The sequence below is a fragment of the Pyrus communis genome, chromosome 1 (genome assembly GCF_041283825.1).
Source record: "Pyrus communis isolate YQ-2024b chromosome 1, ASM4128382v1, whole genome shotgun sequence".
NCBI classification, from domain to species: domain Eukaryota; kingdom Viridiplantae; phylum Streptophyta; class Magnoliopsida; order Rosales; family Rosaceae; genus Pyrus; species Pyrus communis.
Genome location: NC_142565.1, coordinates 4,325,979 through 4,345,732, shown reverse-complemented (window position 1 = coordinate 4,345,732; position 19,754 = coordinate 4,325,979). Strand labels below are relative to the sequence as shown.

At 37.7% G+C, this 19,754-nt stretch overlaps 2 protein-coding genes, 1 long non-coding RNA gene and 1 pseudogene across 4 annotated transcripts; 1 reads left to right on the top strand and 3 right to left on the bottom strand.

Moving 5' to 3' along the window:
• Positions 1-2,525: 2,525 nt before the first annotated feature.
• On the bottom strand, positions 2,526-5,179 carry LOC137721401 (protein NETWORKED 4A). Its single transcript, XM_068460495.2, has 3 exons — positions 5,017-5,179; positions 4,352-4,460; positions 2,526-4,225 (listed from the first exon to the last, which is right to left on the bottom strand). The coding sequence occupies exons 2-3, from the start codon at positions 4,458-4,460 to the stop codon at positions 2,724-2,726; spliced, it is 1,611 nt and encodes a 536-aa protein (XP_068316596.2). The 5' UTR covers positions 5,017-5,179; the 3' UTR covers positions 2,526-2,723.
• Positions 5,180-10,669: 5,490 nt separating this feature from the next.
• Positions 10,670-11,811, bottom strand: LOC148699006 (uncharacterized). Of its 2 annotated transcripts, none has more exons than XR_015952676.1 (3): positions 11,437-11,811; positions 11,231-11,341; positions 10,670-10,730 (listed from the first exon to the last, which is right to left on the bottom strand). It is a non-coding gene; the product is annotated as an uncharacterized LOC148699006 (long non-coding RNA). The 2 variants fall into 2 exon arrangements; XR_015952685.1 differs by having other exon boundaries at positions 11,231-11,334.
• Positions 11,812-14,171: 2,360 nt separating this feature from the next.
• On the top strand, positions 14,172-16,765 carry LOC137721450 (methylesterase 17). The gene is made up of 4 exons (XM_068460547.2): positions 14,172-14,586; positions 14,691-14,831; positions 15,467-15,601; positions 16,274-16,765. Exons 1-4 carry the CDS (start codon positions 14,299-14,301, stop codon positions 16,553-16,555), a joined length of 846 nt encoding a protein of 281 aa, XP_068316648.2. The 5' UTR covers positions 14,172-14,298; the 3' UTR covers positions 16,556-16,765.
• Positions 16,766-17,493: 728 nt separating this feature from the next.
• LOC137719594 (low affinity inorganic phosphate transporter 8 pseudogene) lies at positions 17,494-19,211 on the bottom strand (annotated as a pseudogene).
• Positions 19,212-19,754: the final 543 nt, after the last annotated feature.

Here is a 19,754-nt window from a genome sequence, read left to right as displayed (position 1 = left end):
AACTATGTTATCCTTATGCCCACACAAAAAAATAGTGAAACCCCTATAATTTACCAAAGACTATTTCTTGCAACTAAAACATAGTCCAAGTAGTGTCATCTGACCGATAAATATTTGTCATATATTTTCAAAAGTAAAGCAACTATTTAATATTGTTCATTTATGGTGTCTTTGATTACCTGAGAACATCTCATGTGTAATAGGGTCTACCACCATCTTACTTTCAGCAACGAAACACAAAGCCATGTGTTTGGTTGTGAGTGGAAGCATGGATAACATTGTTTTTAGATCGACATAAAGTGATGATACATCGAATTAATCATGAAGCGTTTTTGTGAGAGAAATAATTTATGTTATTAATTTAAGATGTTATGGTAACGTTATAGAGTGGTGCTAGACCCTTCCATACCAACTCCCCTCCACTCTAGCCTTTTAATTTGGGTCCTTTCCCTTTTGGTGGGGGAGTGAGAGGTTTTTGTTTTTTGTTTTTTGTTTTATTTATTTTTTTTTTTTTTAATATTGGAGGTATTTTAACCTCACTTGTAGGTGAGGTTTCAATAAAAAACAGTAAAATTTGAACATGTGAAATTACATTATTGCCCATCAAATTTTTTTTTATGTGATAAAAGATTAATTTGTCTTTTCACCATCTTTTAATTGACAAAAAAAGATTTCATTAATTAGTAGAGATAATAACGAACCACTCTTTACCTTGTTGGCATGACCGTTATAGAAGTAGGGTATTTTTGGTATTTTACTAAACTCCAAGTCTCCAAGTGAAAGTCAACTGCCTCAGCCACTCAGCCTCCTCCCAACCCTGTTTCTGGGTTTTTGCGGGGAAATCCCAGAACAGTTTTCACTCTTAAAAAAAGAAAAACTAATGAAAATGATTTGAAAACTTTGAGTTTTAATAATAAGGAAAAAATAAAGGGTAAAGTAAATAGTACTATAATTGACTTTTTAGTGTAAAAATATGATTTTTTGTTGAAGTAAACAGTACCGTAAGTTTTTCATTAAAACTCTCTTAAAAAAATCCTCATTGGCTTGCAAAGTCAAACTTCTAGAAGTGTACGAGCTGTCTCTCATACGTGGCATTCGTAGGTCTGGCACTTTAGGAGGGATTTGGATTTCAAAGTGTGGAAATCCAAAGATTCTCGCATCTTAATTATTTAATATTTATCGTGCGATAAAAAATTTATTTTATTTTTTTATTTAAAATTAAACATAAACAGTATATGATGAAAACTGATCGTACGATGTATGATAAACTGAAATGTGAGAATTTCTAAAATTTTTACAAAGTGGATGCGGAGAGGATTATCTCCCCTTTGGGAGAGGACAGAGGAGAGTGGGTATGTTTTCTGTGTGGGTCCAAATTTTGACTAAAACAAGTCAAATTAAATTATTAGGTTAATTAACCACCAAGGGGTTGGCATCATGGTTGAGACAAATTTCAAATTTGTATTTCACATGACTTGTTCAAGATTTGATTCATAACACTGTCGAATCACACCATAGTGACTAAGATACTTCTGTAAATCTTTACAACCCAAAAAGTATAGATTATCGTGACTCGATCACTAGCTGGTCCTTTTTTTTTCTAAAAAAAAAAAAGAAAAAAAAATTATTAAGGTAATTACAATTACAATAGTAAGCAAAATCTAGGTTACATATTATTGAATATATAGCCGATATCATAGATATGTCATTAGTAGCGAAATCTAGGTTACATATTATTGAATATATAGCCGATATCATAGATATGTCATTAGTAGCAAAAATGCTAACTAGTTAGTAAGTTAATGTAATATTTTTTTACTAACATAAGCACGTCCAAAATAATTATTATGATTTGAACAAAACATATTGGAGACCTCAAATTAAAAAATATTAACAATCTAATTATGACCACAAATAGACAAACAATGTTATTAATAAAATATTTGATCAATTGTTCAATGGGTAAGGAAGATTTATAGTAAGTACTTCAAGAATGAACGGCTTTTATCATGAGATCAAATTGTGTAATGAATCCAATTAAGACCTATTGGATAATGGATTGGCCTATGAGATCTCTCTAACTTTTACCTCCTTTTTTAGAATAGATTTTTCAATATGCTCAGAACACGGAAGAATACTCTATGTCTTTATACAACTGAAAAAACATTTAAAAAAAAAAGTTTCCTCCACTTGTATCCTTCCGTATTCCGAACACACTGAAAAATCTGTTTTCAGATTGAACTTTGAAGTCACTTGTGCATATGGAGGCCATGTGAGGTGAAATAAGTTTTGTAGGAGCTCACAAAATTGAGCAATGCTGGCATGACAAAATCTCCCCTTTGGCAGCCTGACCACATCAAAGACACCCTTAATGCGTAATCGAGTACATTATTATTAGTATTATTTTTGCCTTGTTTGTTCACTGGCAGAGACAATAGGTTATTAAACCTCTTTCAATTGTAATGTTTTGACCATTTTATCCCCTAAACAAATGAGAAGACTGAGTTTAACACCTTAATCAACAATTAGCAAAGCTTTTTCATGCCATTTTTGTTCTTTAACATTCAAAATCTAGAGCATTTATTATCATAATTAACTAAACATTGATATAACATCCCACCTGAATTGACCTTTTGACCCTAAACAAAAACACAACACATCATGCAAGAGACATCAAGTGAGCCTCGGAAACATACTAGAGCATTCCATAGAAGAAACCGAGTTTACGCAGCTGCAACCGCCCGCCGCCTGTGCCCGGTAAATGCTTGACGAAGCTCTTGGTATCCGCTCCTGTAGTGCTCCAGCGAGAAGCAAAGCTGCCGGATCACCTCTCTTTTCTCCTCAGCCCCATCCGAGATCACAACACTCTGCCTTTTCACCTCTTGCTGCAACTCCTCCACTCTCGATTTCAACTCATCTACCAGTCTATGTGCACATTCGGATCCAACAATCACACCCTCGTGTTCTGTTCGTAACAGACTAAGTTGTCCCGCCATTTCCTGAATCTGATTGTCGCGGGAACTCACATTCGCCATAAGCGTTTGAGTCCTAGCATTGAGCTCATCTTTCTCTGCCATCAGCATATCATATTTCAGTTTAAACCTGTCGAAGTCTTTATTTACAGCTTCCACATGTCCATTTCTGTCAGCAACTTCTACTTTCAAGCGGCTTATTTCATCTTGCAATGCCATCTCGCGGACAACATGCAGCCTTTCCATTTCCATCTTATCCGTTTCACATTGCCTTATTTCGTCTTCTAAACTCTTGCTTCTGAAGCTCAATTCTTCGACTCTTGTATGCAAAAGGATTTGTTTCTCTGAAGAACTTGAAATGTCAGCCTGCAGGTTTGCTTTCTCAAGAGAAAATTGTTCCTGTGCATCGTGCAATGCACTCTTCAGCTGCATCACCTCAAGATCACGGCTGTGTATATCAGCATTGTACCTCACTATCCTCTCCTCCAGCTCCGAAACATGCTTTCTCTCCAAGTCAAGTTGGGCTTCCAGACCTTGCATTTGATAAGTGCCTTCGGAAATTCTATGGGCATGTTCATCCTTCAACTTTACAATCTCATCGTCCAACCCCTTAAGCCTTTCCTTAGTCACTTCCAAGTCTCCCACCAATCTCCCAATCTCATTTTCTCTGTCTGATGCCAGACTCTTCAACTCAACTATCTGATTTTGCAGCTCAAACACCCGCATTTTGTCCATTTTAAGATCAGCCTCCCTCATTTGGAGCTTCTCTCTCAAGCTAGAAAGTTCGGTTTCAAGCTCAGTAATCTTCTGCTGCCATCCCTGGCTGTTAAAATCATCGTTCGGAGGTGGAACCAAGTAATTGCTGACGAAGGAGTTAAGAGATTCTGACTCGGATCCCGATGATGATGAGGAAGATGATTCACTGCCATTCTTTAAAGAAAGAGCTGGACTAGAACCATCTGAGCTTGGTGATATATCTAACCCAACAACTTGATGGCCGGATTTCTGCAGACCATGTTTAGCATCCGGAGTCAGCAGAGGAGAGCGTTGGTCGAAACCATATTCAGGATCCCCAAACCCCTTATGCGCTTCTTTGGTCAAGTGTTCATAGCATCCAGCCAGCGATCGATACATTCTGTGAAATTCCTCAACCAATTCAGACTTCTTCTGAGAAAACGTTTCGTCATTCATTGGCAAAGAAACGCCATCTTCTTTGATCAGCTTCAACATTTGCTTAATCCTTTGGCCCACCTCTGTAAGAACCAACATTTTAAACACTTAATGGGACAAATCAGCACAGAAACATTACGGTAAGGAACAATATATAATCAGCAAGACAGAGAACAACAAACCAGACGGGCTCGAAAATAGCCACTTACCTTCAAGATTTTCTACCAGCCACATAGAAGTAGAACGATCTGGGGTGATACCATTGTCCAGTTCTATTGAATCTGACTCCTTCAGTTCTGTTCTCTCCATATCAACCATCTATTGGCGTCAAATGATGAAAAACACACCACATAAATCCTCAGAAAAAACAGGAAAAATTAGTAGATATCTAAATTTTGACTCCGATTCGGATGACAACAGGAAGTTCTGTGGAAGAGGTGATCGGGAAAGGTAGCTAGCATTCTCCTTATTTATATACGAGCGATATTTGGGAAGGGATTCAAACACAAAACCTCATGTGAAAGGATAAACGCTCTTAATCACTCAGAGCGACCAAGAGTTGCTAGTTTAATTCTCTATTAGGCAATTAAGTACTCTTTTAAACACATATTAACATGAGAAAGATGCAAAATCAAATCAAATCAAATCTCGAATCAGATCCGAGATAAGAATTCCTATACATTTCTAATTAGTAATTTAAACGAAAACATCGAATAAGCCATTGCAGCTGACAAGTCACCAAACCACATGCAAGAATTAAAACAAAAAGCGATTCTGAAAAAAGCATAATCTGTACGCAATCGATTCTATAAACTCAAAAGCCGAAAAGGTGAATTGACAGATCAACTAGAAGAGTGAGCAAAATGTCACTCACTTTTTGCTGCAACAGAGGTGAAGGGACTCAGCGAGAGATAGAGCTCCAGATCCAATACCTGCCCGAATCAGAAGGATAACCGAAGCGATTAATCGGTGCTTTTGCGTTTTGAGCTAAAAGCGGCTTTTTTCAAAATTCAAAATGGATACATTCGGTTGGGGACAACGAGAAAAATTTGTTGCCCGCGCATTCTGTCACGGATTTCTATGTGCCCAAAATGCCCTCCCACCCACCATTTCTTTTCAGTGTCGTAATTTGTGTCGATGGGTATTTTCGTAACTTAACCAACTACGCCAATAATTAAACCCTCAGAAGTAGGGCCGTAACGCATGATGGACCAGCGGCGTCCCGTCACTGCCAGCGGAACAGCCAAAGATTTATGGCGGGAAAACATTCCAAACTTGAATAAAAAATCTGATTTTATTTTATTTCTATTTGCAAAACATATCTTATCTACTCTTACTAGGGGATGTGAGTAAATAATTTTTTTTTGTTAACATTGTTGAAAATGAATCTCGCGTCATGGTATCAAAGTCAAATTGTGTCACGTGTGAAGTCTAACAGGCACACACACTCCACATCACCTCTTCTATATTGCTAATTAATTTTATAGTGAAATCTCATATTTTTTTCAAACACAAAACTCGAAAAAATAAAAATTACATAAGAATGTCACAAGTCTAAGCAACTTTTATTCAACAAAATAACTAGAGTTGAATTTGTGGTAGATTATTTAAATAATTTTGGCAATTTTATCTAATTTTGATATTTCAAATTTATAAGATTATCTCCTTTTGTTTTCCATTATTTTCATCAAGGTGGGAACCCACAACACATAGGCTAAACAAAGTTATTTCTTTTAGAATTTTATCACATTCTTTATTCAGAACATACGACCCCATATTTTATCTAACTGCATATTCTAACTTTATAATTTTAGTCTTTTTCTTGTTAGACTTGTTGTCTATCTCTATAATTTAGTTTCGATTGACGTTCAAAATGCATGTTACTTGTGCTAATTATTTGTTATTTTAAGTTTTCATCTTTAACCAACCTTATTTTTTTTCTCAATATACACTCATATTTGAAGCTCGTATTACTTAGAGTTTTCAATTTTTAATCTACATTGATCGTAGGAACATCGTATAGAACAAATGTGCTCCCTTTTACGCACCCAAATTTGATTTCATTTATTTTTTCATGTCAATAGTTTTAACTCATTAAACTTGTTGAAGATATGGGCTTTTAGTTCTTGACCCAAAAACAGAATAAAAAAATGAAGTGGGATGGAGCCATGCTTTGCTTTCTTCAAGGGCCTTACCGCCCTAGCAACCTTGTCATCCTTTGCTTTCGGACTAGTTTCTTCCTTTTTATTTAGCATTTATTTATTTTATTTTTTTTTGTCAAACGCTTTCTATCTAGTTTTTTTTTTGTTATAATTTATAAGTGATAAGTAGAGTTCGAACTCAAGATGCAAAGATTGAAAAAAAAATAAAATAAAATAAATTTCCAACCGTTAGGACATTTCATCACTTGCAAGGTGACGAGTGCAGGAAAAAAAAAAAAAAAAAGTAAAAATCACTAATCATTGTATAAATACAGCCAAGTACGACAAAGAACTCTAGGGTTAATTAGTGAATCTAGGAAATATATAATCTATTTTACCCTGATAGGTTACAGAAACAATAAGGACAGTATTGACTTTTCCGATTTTCATTCCTGCTGCTTTTACTCAGTTTTACGAGACCTTGCAAAATTTAGGGTTAGGTTTAGGTTTATGTTATGTTTGGGTAACCTGAGTTTTTCTTTATTTTGGATCCGTAATAAGTATTGATAACAATTAAGCACACCAAACACAGTCTAATGTAATTGTGATTTAGTAGAATAAAACAAGAATTTGCATATGTCATTTCCCTCAACGCAAATGGAAGAGATGGAAAATGCAGTCCGGCACTCGTGGGGGAGACAACCAAACGTGGACTTACCACTTCGATATCTTATTTGGAAGAAACTTGTGTGTGTGTGTGTGTATTGTTTGGTGGAGACTACCAAACGTGTGGTGAAGGAATCGATATCCTCTTCAAATCTCGAAGTTTGTAGTTAGTGGATTCAGAAATTCGAATCATTTAAGGGAGGGAGAGAGATCAAAACTCTTAGTTTGTGTAAAATGAGTTAGTGAATAGACTAATAGGGCATAGGATTTAAAATGAGTAATCCGAATCTCTGGATTCGTCTACTCCGAATACAGAGATCCGAAGACAATCTCAATTCGTGGTGGAGAGACAACCAAACGTGGACTTAACCCTATATATATAACATATATATAGATGCATATTCTCATCCATCCATAGCGACCAGTACAGCACCAGAACCACATTGGACGTACCGGGGACTCTGCAGCACTATTTACTTTTTAATCGAGAACTTTGCGTGCCCAAAAGAACGACAGGCTTTTTGTATATGCATCCATGCAGGATGCAGCTGCTTCAATACATGCATGTACGTATATAACCCATCCATGAACCAAACAACTATTTTCCTAAAAATTACCCGAGTCTTGGTTTAATTATTACAAAATTCAGCTGTCAGGCTGCAGTTCTCTGCAATTTTTTGTATTTGTCATGTTGCAATTTTTTATCTCATTCTTTTCTGTTCCTTAATAATTAACAGATACACATCCTTTCTTTTTCGAAATGGCTTTTGTGATCTTGGAATTTGATGAGTCAATTTACTTCTCCAGTGTGGGACTACATGTCTTTTGAATAAGATCACTAACTGTGGAAGCTGTCACAACGTCACGTACCACTGACTGTAGCAAAAGAAGCAGATTAAATTATTAATCCACTTTTTGCAAATTGCAGTTCTTGACTGAATAACCCACTTTTTGCAAATTGCAGTTCTTGACTTGTAGTAGTGGATGTAGTCAAGGAAGAATCCTATTAGTAATAGAGTATTAGCCTTTACTTCGTCGTCCTCTTCAGCTTCTGCTAATAATTAGCTTTGGTAATGGCAATATACAAATCATTGGTTTCAAACACATGGTGTTGTGGAAGATCAAAGTTGCGCATATCGAATCTTATAAAATATATAAAATAATGTGACTTTGGATAATTTAAGAGAAATGCCAAGAAGATTATTAAAAAGATGACTTTTCACAGATTTTTTGTCATTTCATAATTTATTGTTAATATTGTGCCAATATTATAAAATAAGGTAAATTACACTTTACCATCATGTTTAGGATCGATTTCAATTTCTTACAATATCTTTAAAACATTTTAATTTCATACCTCAAGTACTATTTTATTTCAATATAATACATCCGTTACATTTTCCATCAATTGATCCGTTAAGAGCTTACGCGGCTGTGCCATGTGGCGAAAAAATAATTTTTTAATTTTTTTTAAAAAAAAACCTAAATCTTCTTTTAAAAAAAAAAACAAACGAAAAACGCAGAACCCAACCCCCACCTCCCCCATCTCTCTCCTTCTTCTCCAACCCACCAACCCTTTACTTTTCCATCCTCGCCCACTGACGTCTCCATCCCCACAAACCCACCGCCTTGCCGCCGCCACATTTTGGTCTCGGATCTTCGACCTAGATCCCCATCGACAAAACCTTCTTCCTCGCTGTCGACTTTGTCGTGGAAAGTCATATTCAAGACGGGCCTCTTCGCAGCATCGCTAGGTGGGTTGAGAGGGAAGAAGAAGCGGAAGAAGAAGAGAGTGGAGGAGATGGGTTTTCCGATCTCGAAGTCCTGCAAGGACCATTCTTTCTTCTAGGTTTCTTGCACTTTTGTGGGTTTTTGTTTTTGATTCCATTGCCCTTTGATTTCTGGAATGGATTTTCTGGAATTGAAAAGCCAGAGAGAGAAGGGAAGAGATGATGTGGAGTAGCTCAAATGGGTTGGGTTTTGGGGTCGGGGGAGGTGAAGAGAGTGGAGGAGATGCGTCGGGGGGGGGGGGGGAGGTGTTTGCGGGGAAGGGATGGGATTCTGGGTTTCTTGGTTTTTTTTTTCTTTTTTTAGAAGATTCAGTTTTTTTTTTAAATTAAAAAAAAAATTTGCCACATGGCATAAATGTGGCAGCCACGTCAGTTCTTAACGGATTAATGGATGGAAAATGTAACAGATGTATTATATTGAAATAAAATAGTAGTTGAGGTATGAAATTGAAATGTTTTAAAGATGTTGTAAGGAATTGAAATCAACCCCAAACCTAAGGTGGTAAAGTGTAATTTACCCTATAAAATAGTATGCCAAAAACATGACGTGGTACAAAGTTTATAGAGAATTCCACTTTTAAGAGAGTCTCCTGAACATTTCTCTAATTTTAAATGGTGAAATTTCAAATTAAAGATGATAATAGGAGATGTTTTTTGCACTTCCATTTATTTATTCTTTCATTTTGTTCATTGGTTCTTCTCTAATTTGTTCAATCCAATAGTTTAGAATAAAAGAAAAGAGTGCAGGCTAGAAGAAGAAAAATAAATGCGGAAATCATTTCCTACTCAAAAAACTGTTTTACTATGAAAACTGACACACCCCGACCTAGATCAGGGCGTGCTGGCCGTCACGCGGAGGTGACGTAACCATGTGCACAGTGCGGAAGCTAATAAAACAATAATGGAAATAGTAATACGAATAAATAAAAACTGGTTTACATGAAATGATAATAGGTGCAAACGTAAGTGTGACACAAGTTCAGAGCATAACGTCTAAAGCAGTCCAAACGAAAATGACGCAACAACAGTACACCCGAAGGTGGCCCTATGCTGGTGATCGTCTGTCAGAAATGCCGGGAAAGCCCTCTGGGAAACCACCGAACCTGCTAGACAACTAGAACCTGGAGGGGCGCAAAACAAAAGCGTGAGTGGGCAAAAACAAAGCTTTTTCGAAAACCATTTAACAAATAAGTTCTAACCCCTCGTCGTAAAACCTGTATACTTCCCAGAAAATAAACATATGTACATATATATAGATATACCAATCATGCTCAAGAATATGCCATGTCGGAACCTCAGAATGAAATGCAAGTGCTCAGGTATAAATCATATCAATAACATATAATCTGGCAGCCGGAGTCACCTAACGTGACCTGTACAGCTGAATCTAGAGCTCAAATCTCAATCTCAATAACTAAACCTGTCCACGAGTCGGAACCACCTAAAGTGGTATGTACGACAGGCCTGGGTGTAACATGTATATATGCTCGAGTGCTACGATCACGTGAAGGCTGGGCGAATAATCGCGGGTCACCTACGAGTCGGAACCACCTAAAGTGGTCTGTACGACAGGACTGTGCACCTAACTTGGATCCAAGCTGAGCGTGTGGTGCGGGAGGTGAACATCACGTGAAGGACTGTGCCCTACTCTGGGCGGGAGCACAAACACCGGGGGTGCAGGTTATGAGCTCTCTAAGCATCTCGAATCGCTACTGAATGTAAACATGAATAACACTTACCTGGCACTTACTTGTGCGTCCACAGCACCCAATATGCATATGTATATATATGCAACTAATAATGCGACTAATGATGCACAAACAACGATAATATAATGCATGGCATATGGCAAATGACAATTCAAATCAATTTCTGGGAAAATATAAGTATATAGGTATATACGGAAAACGAAAAGCCCACTCACTGGTATGTGGAAGGGTTGTAGCCCCCCTGCCTCGAGTGACCACGCTCGTCCTCGGGATAGGTATCACCTATATGCGAAACAACTACAAAAACGTTAATTTTAAAGCACATAACCAACCTTTTGAAATAACTTCTCATACAATGCTCAAATGGGGTGTATGAATACACCAACGTGATCTACTCAACCTCAGGAATATCCCCATATTTTTAAAATAATTTTTCACCACCGCACGCGCCCTCACGTGCCGGCCAAGGCACGGCCACACGCGCTGGCCACGCGCAGGCACGTGCCTGGCACGCTGACGGCGTCAACTGACGCCGTAAGGGAATATTCTGTTATCCCTAACGGTTTCTATCAACGGCGTCAGGATTATTCCGTCAGACTTGACGGAATATTCCGTCGTCTTCTCCGGCGCCGTCGTCGACGCCGGAAAATCGGGAAAAATTCAAACTTCAATATCTTCTTCGTTTTTCATCCAAATTTCACAAAATTGGTACCAAAATGAAGCTTACAACGAGAGGAACACAATCATACCACTTTCAAGTGCTAAAAACCACGAAATCTCACCTGGAAAATCACCCCAACTCCGCCCAACCTCGAAACTCGTGATCCCGACGTCCAAAACCTTCAAACGAACCACCCCGAGCCTCCTAGGGACCTCACCAAGCTTCCTACAAGCTTGAAAATTCCTAAAACGTGAGAAATCACGTGTGCATGAACAGTACTCGAAATCGGGCATCGTGGATTCGACGTGAAAACGAAGATGTTCTTACCTGAAAAAGGTATGGTTGGACTCCTACAAGCCTCACGAGCTCGAATATGTGCTTGGATTCCACGATCTGTGAAGGTTTGATGGGTGTGTGGGTGTGTCCGTACGTTTCAAAGGAAATGGGAAGGGAATGGGGACTCGGGACAGGTGCAGGAAACAGGAGGAAAGGTGGTGGAGTGTGGGAAGGTGTGTGTGGCTCCAAACATGCCAACAAAACACAAAAACGTAACACAAAATGTAAAGGAAACAAACTGGGGGTAAAATAGTCTTTTCACGCGTACGTTTCAATATTCCCGGAACGGGCTGTCACAAAAACGCAAAACTCTTGCTTCAACAAATAATCACAACCTGGATTTGCAAGAGGCCAATACAAACGATGTAAATGTTTGCTTCAGAAAATGGAGAAGCAAAAACAATGTTGTCTGTGATATATAATACAGAAACCGTGTTTCCAGTACTTAAATTAAAATCAAAGATAAAATAATGGCACTAATTTAGACGTTTTCATTGTCTCAATATTCTTCAAAGTGGAAGTGGTCTTCTCAACAAACAAGTAAGTGGAAATAATAAAAATGCCAATGGACTTTAGCTGATACTTCTTGTCAGTTTCTAATTTAGAAGGGACAATTAGGAGGCATATCAAATCAAAGATAAAAACTGCCCAACAAAACTTCACTTCTTGTGATGAATCCGGATCCTCTTTGCGAGGATTCCAAAGATCCGTCAATCTTATTCGTTTATCGTACATCGTGTGATCACAAATTATTTTAAATATTTTTATTTAAAATTAAACACAAACAGTACTTAACAAAAACTTATTGCACGATGTACGATGAACGGGTCGACACGATTCATGGATCTTCAGGATCCTCACCAAAAGGATCCGAAGAGGATCCTGTTGGTCCTGTGATATGATTAATGTCTTCCAAGTACACCTATATTGCCAGTCCCATATCAACTTAAACCGCCACCAATTCTGATATTCAAAGACTATCATTAAGAAGCAATTGTTACTTAGGTATTGTGAATCAGATATAATTGTCGCACGTTAGAGATGAGATTGTCCATAAATTAATATCAAAGTGAAATGACTCATTCAAAAAATTGATTCTAGTAGTGTCCAATTGCACCAGTACCTTTTGACCTAATGCGTCCGTGCATGGAGCTAGTCACATATAGACATGAACGGTAAAGTTGGAGATCGATATTAGTGCAATTGGAAAAGAGTTGAACGACTTAAACCCTAAATTGTCACAATAAAAGTCTTTTGTGTACAATATGTATATCTGACAGCTACACTTAATTAAAATATCTCTCCCTTGCTTCCATGACTTTTTTTCATGTCCCTTCCACTTGTATTTAGCATTATTTTCTATGCATTGCATTGTAAAGAGACTGTCTTTTTACTACTTAAATAGCTCAAATGGGACTCAATTTTTCTGATCAACTTGTAGTTGACATCGCTCGGCTGGCAGTTATATGCTCCCATCACCAAGGCTCCCTTTTCCAAAGATAAAAGATCAGAAGAAAGAGAGAGGTAGATGCTCTGCTCACCGTCTCAACTTTTCAGAAAAAAAAAGAAGGATGAAAACTGGAAAGACACTATTGTAATTGCCCAATCATGATCCATCTTTTAGACTTTTTTTAGCCAATCTTTTTCTTTCCCTAAAAATTCCTAACTTTCTGGAGGCTCAAACAGTCAACTGGGTCATTCACTATTCACTATGATTATTTCCCTTGGGTATAGTTTTTTCACACCAATTATGCTTTTGGTAAAATTCGGTAAAATTTTGAGTGCAATCGAGGATGCAAGAATATATAGATAAATGAGGTAAACAGTAAATTTCGGATCAAGATTCTCTCCGAATTTTACCATCCAGACTCTAAAGACAAGCAATCTGAATTACTCAATTGAATTTGATGATCACCGTTAATTTATTACAGTAGCTCACTTGACACAAATTAAGAGCCCTAATCTCTCTTTCATATATAAACTAAAGGTTAAATTTCTTTATTGTCCGGCTTTAAAAATAAACATCCAAAGAGGATTCAAATTCCACGTACTTTAATTTTCCTCATTACACGGTTGAGAAATTTTTTTTTGCCAAGTGTATCCAAGTCAATTCGGAAAGAAGGAAAAAGAATAATAATTAAGGGCAAACAACTGGCTTATTAATTTGAGTCAGATAATCATTGACAAATAGAAAAGTCCCAGCATATTGTTGGCCTGCAATATATGGATAATACAACAAGGAAATGATATTTAATAACCGACTATTTTATTTTTATTTTTATAAACCGTAGAAGGAGGCTGTATGCGATGACAGAGCCTCCATTTCAAAGATATCGTTTTGTTAGGACTGCCATATTGTTTATTTCTAACATGTCTAGCATATGAGTGCAGCATACGAAAAGCTGCGTTGAAGTGACTCCACATGGTGCCAAGTGGCATACGACTTTGATCCAATTTGATTCATTGGTGATGCTTGTTGCTTGGCAATGTAGTTGACCTGCATAAAGTAAGAGTTGAGAATGGAGATAAGGGACACTATGTTTCATTTGGCATCGTATGATTAGTTTGGGGCATTGTTATCTTGGTGTTTTCGTTTTATGTAAATCGTTATCTTATTATCTTAGGTAACTCATTATCCCTGGTAATAAATGATTCACATTCTACATCATCAAGCTGTATATCCTTTACCTTAATTAATATTTGACTATGCGCATGATTAGAATAAAAGCAAAACTCATGACAAGTGCAGAAAATTAAACTATTTCAACTGCATGTATATATAGAGAGACGGGCTCCGGGAAAGAGGAAAATAAAAGAGCTTTGGAGAGCAGTGGCTTTTGGGAAGCAGAAAGCATGGTAGAGGAGAAGGCTACGGAAGAAACCGTGGTAGATGAGGACAAGGAACTATCAGAAGAACCCTTGGGGGCTACCACTCACTTTGTGCTGGTCCATGGCATAAGTCACGGGGCATGGTGTTGGTACAAAATCCGGTGTCTCATGGAGAGTTCCGGCTACAAAGTTTCGTGTGTCGATCTGAAGAGCGCCGGCGTCGATCAATCCGATGCAAATTCAGTCCTATCTTTTGATGATTACAACAAGCCACTCCTGGACTTGTTGTCTGCTCTCCCTGAGAATGAAAAGGTCTTTTATTTGGTTCACTAATCATGATTTTTTTTTCCATGTTTAATTATTGGAAACATGATTGGGGGATTGTTTTGTCTACTTGATTAATATTTTCTGTGCAGGTAATTCTGGTGGGACACAGTGCTGGAGGGCTGAATGTAACTCAGGCCACTCTCAAGTTCCCAAAGAAAATTCTCTTAGCAGTCTATGTTGCAGCCACAATGCTCAAACTTGGGTTCTCCAGTGATCAAGATTTTAAAGATGTAATATATTTTTTTAATTCCTACTTAATTCCTTTTTTAATTAAACTATATTTTTATTATGATTTAATTTGAATTTAACATGGGAATTAAACTGTGAGTAGGCAGTCATGCATGACAGGTTGAATACAATTTTGATTGGAAATTACTAATTAGTCAGGTCTGCTGTAGTTTGTAAGATCCCAATGTTGGTAATGGCTGCCAACTGCAATAAAAAACAAAATGGTTGTTCGGCCTTAATTATCTCCTAAGAAATAATTAAATAATTAATTACACCATTAGTCTTTGAAGCACATTTGGTGAAGAAACAAACCCAAAGTTGGTATTGTGGAAACTGATTAAATTTTGATTACAAAGTCATTAGTAGCTTTTCAAAATTTTTTATTCTATCACAATGCATAGCAATCATATATTCAAATTAAGGCATCATGTTTCCAATCGAGCCCAAATGAATGAGATGGGGCCAATTACCTCTCTCTTTATTTTATTTTATTTTATTTTTACAAGCAATAGCAGAGGTAGAAAAATCGAATTCTGAAGTTCAATTTCAACGATGAATACTCTTAATTAGTTAACTAAGTTCCAAGTCTTTATAATTAATTAATTTATTTATTGATTATAATGTTTGTGTGAAACAGGGGGTGCCAGATTTATCTGAGTTTGGTGATGTGTATGAGTTAGGGTTTGGATTGGGATCTGATAAACCTCCAACAAGCGCCATTGTCAAGAAAGAATTCCAACGCAAAATCTCATACCAATTGAGTCCTCAAGAGGTATAAATAATATAAACCAATAATTCTATCACAAGTGGATTGAATAATAGGTTGTGCCAGCCTTTTCTTTCTTCTTTCTTCTTTTAGTGGTGGGCTCTTGGCAATTTGTGTTAGTCCTTTGCTTTGCTTTTGAAGCAAATTGGATGGTCTTGAACTTGTGCATCAGCATCCTTCACATGATGAATTCCAATATGTGCATGAATTACTTTTTTTTTTTAATTATTTTTTTTATAGACTGACGTGTTGAGAAAATTTCTTTTATTCGATCTTTTGTTGTTGTTAATTTTGTCTAATTTATTGACATGGTAAATTCTTAACATGTAGAATCATCATGAAGAGCTTAGATTACTTTAGGTTTCTAGTATGGTTAATTCTTTTGGGTTTAGCTAGGTTAGTTTTTAGTTTATTCCACATTCCTAAGAGATAATACGTCATGCACAAAACCGCCCTTCACATGATTGATGTACTTGCATTCAAGTTTTAGTTCATCTTAATTAGTATAACACAAACATGTTAGGATTTTCCTATCAATCGTCCATGCACTCGTGTTGATTTCTTGTTGTTGATAAAACGAGAGTCCTACTACGATTAACCGTCAAAGCATGGACTGTCGGTAGCATATGCAGCTCATGCACGCATGTTAATAATAATATCATCCCGATTTTCACACAGGATTCGACGCTAGCTGCTATGCTTTTGAGGCCAGGACCGCTCTTGGCAATAACGTCAGCCCGTTTCGCAGAGGACAGCGTCGTTGACAAAGTGCCGCGAGTTTACTTTAGAACGCTGCATGACCATGTCGTAAAACCAGGGCAACAAGAAGCGATGGTAAAGAGGTGGCCACCGTCGGAGGTCTATGTTTTGGATAGTGATCACAGCCCCATGTTCTCCACCCCATTTTTGCTGTTTGGCTTCCTTGTAAGAGCAGCGGCTTCTTTTGGTGGACTTAAATAGTAGCTAGGACTAGGAGCCTGGATTTTTCATATTTAATTGGCTTTTTTTTTCCTTTTTTTTTTTTTTTTTAAATAACATTGGGGAATAAGAACATTTAAATTTCACCAATTGGATGTGTGGGAACATAGTTGTAATAAAATGATTGTGCATGGTAAACATGAATTTATGTTTTTTATTTTGGGTACAATTAGTATATGAATTGTTTGGTTACATCTTTGGAGTGTGAGACATTTCCATATAATTGCTTTTGTTTTTGTTGGTCATTTAAAGTTGAGAAATGAGTATGAGTAAACTATCTGCTAATTAATATCATCGAGTTTTTCTATCTTGATCGTGGTTTTATGTTGCAAGCTGAGTTAGGAACGATTTTACATGGATTAAGAGTGGCTTCTCTACATAATTGATTTCCTCTTTTTATTAAGTATGATTTTAAAATTACAGGAGATATGTTTGGTGCTTGTGATCCTTTGCATCCTCTCTTTAACTTGGTGGCTTCTTGTAAATCTTTAATTCATGGTGGTAGGATTCAACACACTTGGGAAAGGAACTATGTTGAGGATAAATTAATTAGCAGGAATTGATCCTTCTTTGGAGTATGGTTGTCATATTTTTGAGGCTCCTCCCGATGGTGTTGGTGGTTTGGTTCAGGGAGATTTATGGGGTACTAGATCAAAATTTGATTAGTTGTTTTAGTTTTTGGTGGCTTTAGGTTGTACTAAAAAAAATGCACGCATCCTATGATGCAGTTAAACAATAAAAATTGTATATAATTTGGGAAATTCTTGAAGATTTATCTCTATTAAAAATCATCCACAATCAAAATTGTTCATCTAAAATTTTAAGGAAATAATTTGAAATAACGTCACTTTGACATCTCCTTTTTCGATAAATCAGAAAGACAGTGAGAAAAATGTGATCTAACATGCAAACTATAAACCTTATTGAAAAGGAGACCTTTTTAGGATACACAAATCGCACGAAATATATCTCTGAACTAGTACTATTTCAGCTTCTGGAACTTTATCTTTGCTAACAATGGCAGCACTAGTTTCAACTGCCTTCTCATCTGCACTAACGGCCGTCACACCATTGCCTCCAAAATCATTGTCCTCCCCCGAAACCTCCTCAAGCGACCGGCCCTTCGTCTCTGGCACCAAGAAATTAAGAAGAATCCGATCAAATTAATCACACCAAGCGCCTGGATGCCTTTTGCACCCCTTCAACCTTATGAGTTTAACTCCGCAGCACAAATGCAGCAAGTATAGCCCCCGCTTTGCCTGCGGCCGCTGACACCTCGTGGCATGTGGACTGAAATTTAGCCGGGAAAAGCTCGCCCGGCACGATGAAAGTCGTGCTGTTGGGTCCAAAGTTTGCGAAAAAAAATGTCAGCCCATATAACAAAGTGAACAATTTGGTGTGACCCTTGCAGAACTCAAAGGTGGAGTTTTTATCCTCACACTCCTCTCCCCTAAGATTTCCGTTCTGAAACCCTAGAACTCCCATGAAAATCGACATCAGTACAAACCCACCGAGCTGGATCGGTTTTCTTCCAAGCTTCTCAATCGTGAACACAGTAAACCAGTAACCGGGAACCGTGGCAAAAAGTGCTACTAGCAGCATTGCTCTGGAGAGCTTGTAGACTTCTTCAGTTGCATTCATTGTCGAAGGCCTAGGTAAAAGTCCACTTGAAGGGTAAATATCTTTCTGAGTGAGCTGGAGGCTGTAAAATGCAATGTCTAGCAAGAACCAGGTGGTTGCCGTGCCGCATAAGAAACTCCCCAGTAAACAATTCATATGTGGAATTTGGATCAACTAGGGGTTTGGTACCAGATTCTCCGACCGGTATGTCCCTTTCGAGGACTTTGGCCATGTCTGCATTGGCCTTGTCATGATCTCCCGCAACCAAGGCAGTGTACCTTTCAGTCTCGGGCATTTTTAGTCTCCAATAGAAGGTCAGAACTGCGGGGACTGCATCGATTCGCCACACAAAATCGTCTTCTGGCCGAGTCGAGAGGACAGGATTAGTCCAAAAATCATCAGCCCGATAGGCTAGCAAGTATAGTTTGGACAAGAACATGGCCACGGCTCCTGCAACCAAAATGCCGATTCCTTGCATTGCAGACACAGCTGCAACGAACCCACCTTGGGTTTTTGGGTTGGTGTATTCGGACAAGATCACAGCCGAGAGGGGGTAGTCCCCTCTAATTCCAAATCCGAGCCAAAATCGGAAGAAACAGAGAGTTGTGACTACGCCTTGAGTACTGTGGCCAAAGGAAAGGCCGGAGGCCAGAGCACATCACACTATTGTGACTAATGTGATTCCATAAACTTTTTTTCTACCGAGTTTGTCTCCAAGCCAGCCAAAGAAGAGTTTCCCAGCTAGTCCCGAACAAAGCAACCCCTGTTATGGCATTGTTGATGTGGTTAGGCAGAGCGCGGGGCTTGTTCTTTGAAGGGTCGTAGTGGTAAAGGCGGCCAATGAGTTTTGTGACGGCAGTGATGCAGAAGAGGTCATAAGCATCGGTGAAAAATCCCATGCCGGCAATGACAATCGCCTTGTAATGGTAGAGTTGAGTCTTGGCATTGTTGAGAGACGAAAATATGGTTTTTTTTTTCCACCTGCCATGGCAGAAAGTTGTATTTTTGGCGACTGAGTGACGGATCCGGAAAGGGTTTGCTAAAGATATAAGTGATGATTTAAGAAGATCAATGGGGCGGAGATTCCTCTGTTTTGTTTTTGATTTTGGAACTTTGACAGATTTTGATTTTCCTCTACTATATTTCGAGAAATTTGCACTGTGATTAACGATTAATTTGTTTGAAAAGCCGTTAGTACCAAAAGGACACTAATGTCTGGGACAATTTTCTATATCTATGTCTGTCTCTCTCTGTCCCTTCTTGTCTGGTATACAAATTGCCAATGCTGAACCAGTACATAGTTTGAGAAAGCTTGACATACAAGAAACGTATTCGGATGTATGTAAAATTGGTTTTTTTCTTCATTTTCATAGAGATTTCCTCTCAAATAATTCTGAATTTTGTCCAAATGTGGTCTTCTTATCATTTTTCATTAGGATGCAAATTGAATTTAATATCAACTTTTATATGAGCTGTTTGTGAGTGTGGGAGTATCGGTGTCAAGAGTTTGTCTATGTAGGGCTTTAACAGAACCTTGCACTGCAGTTACCTTGTCTATGTA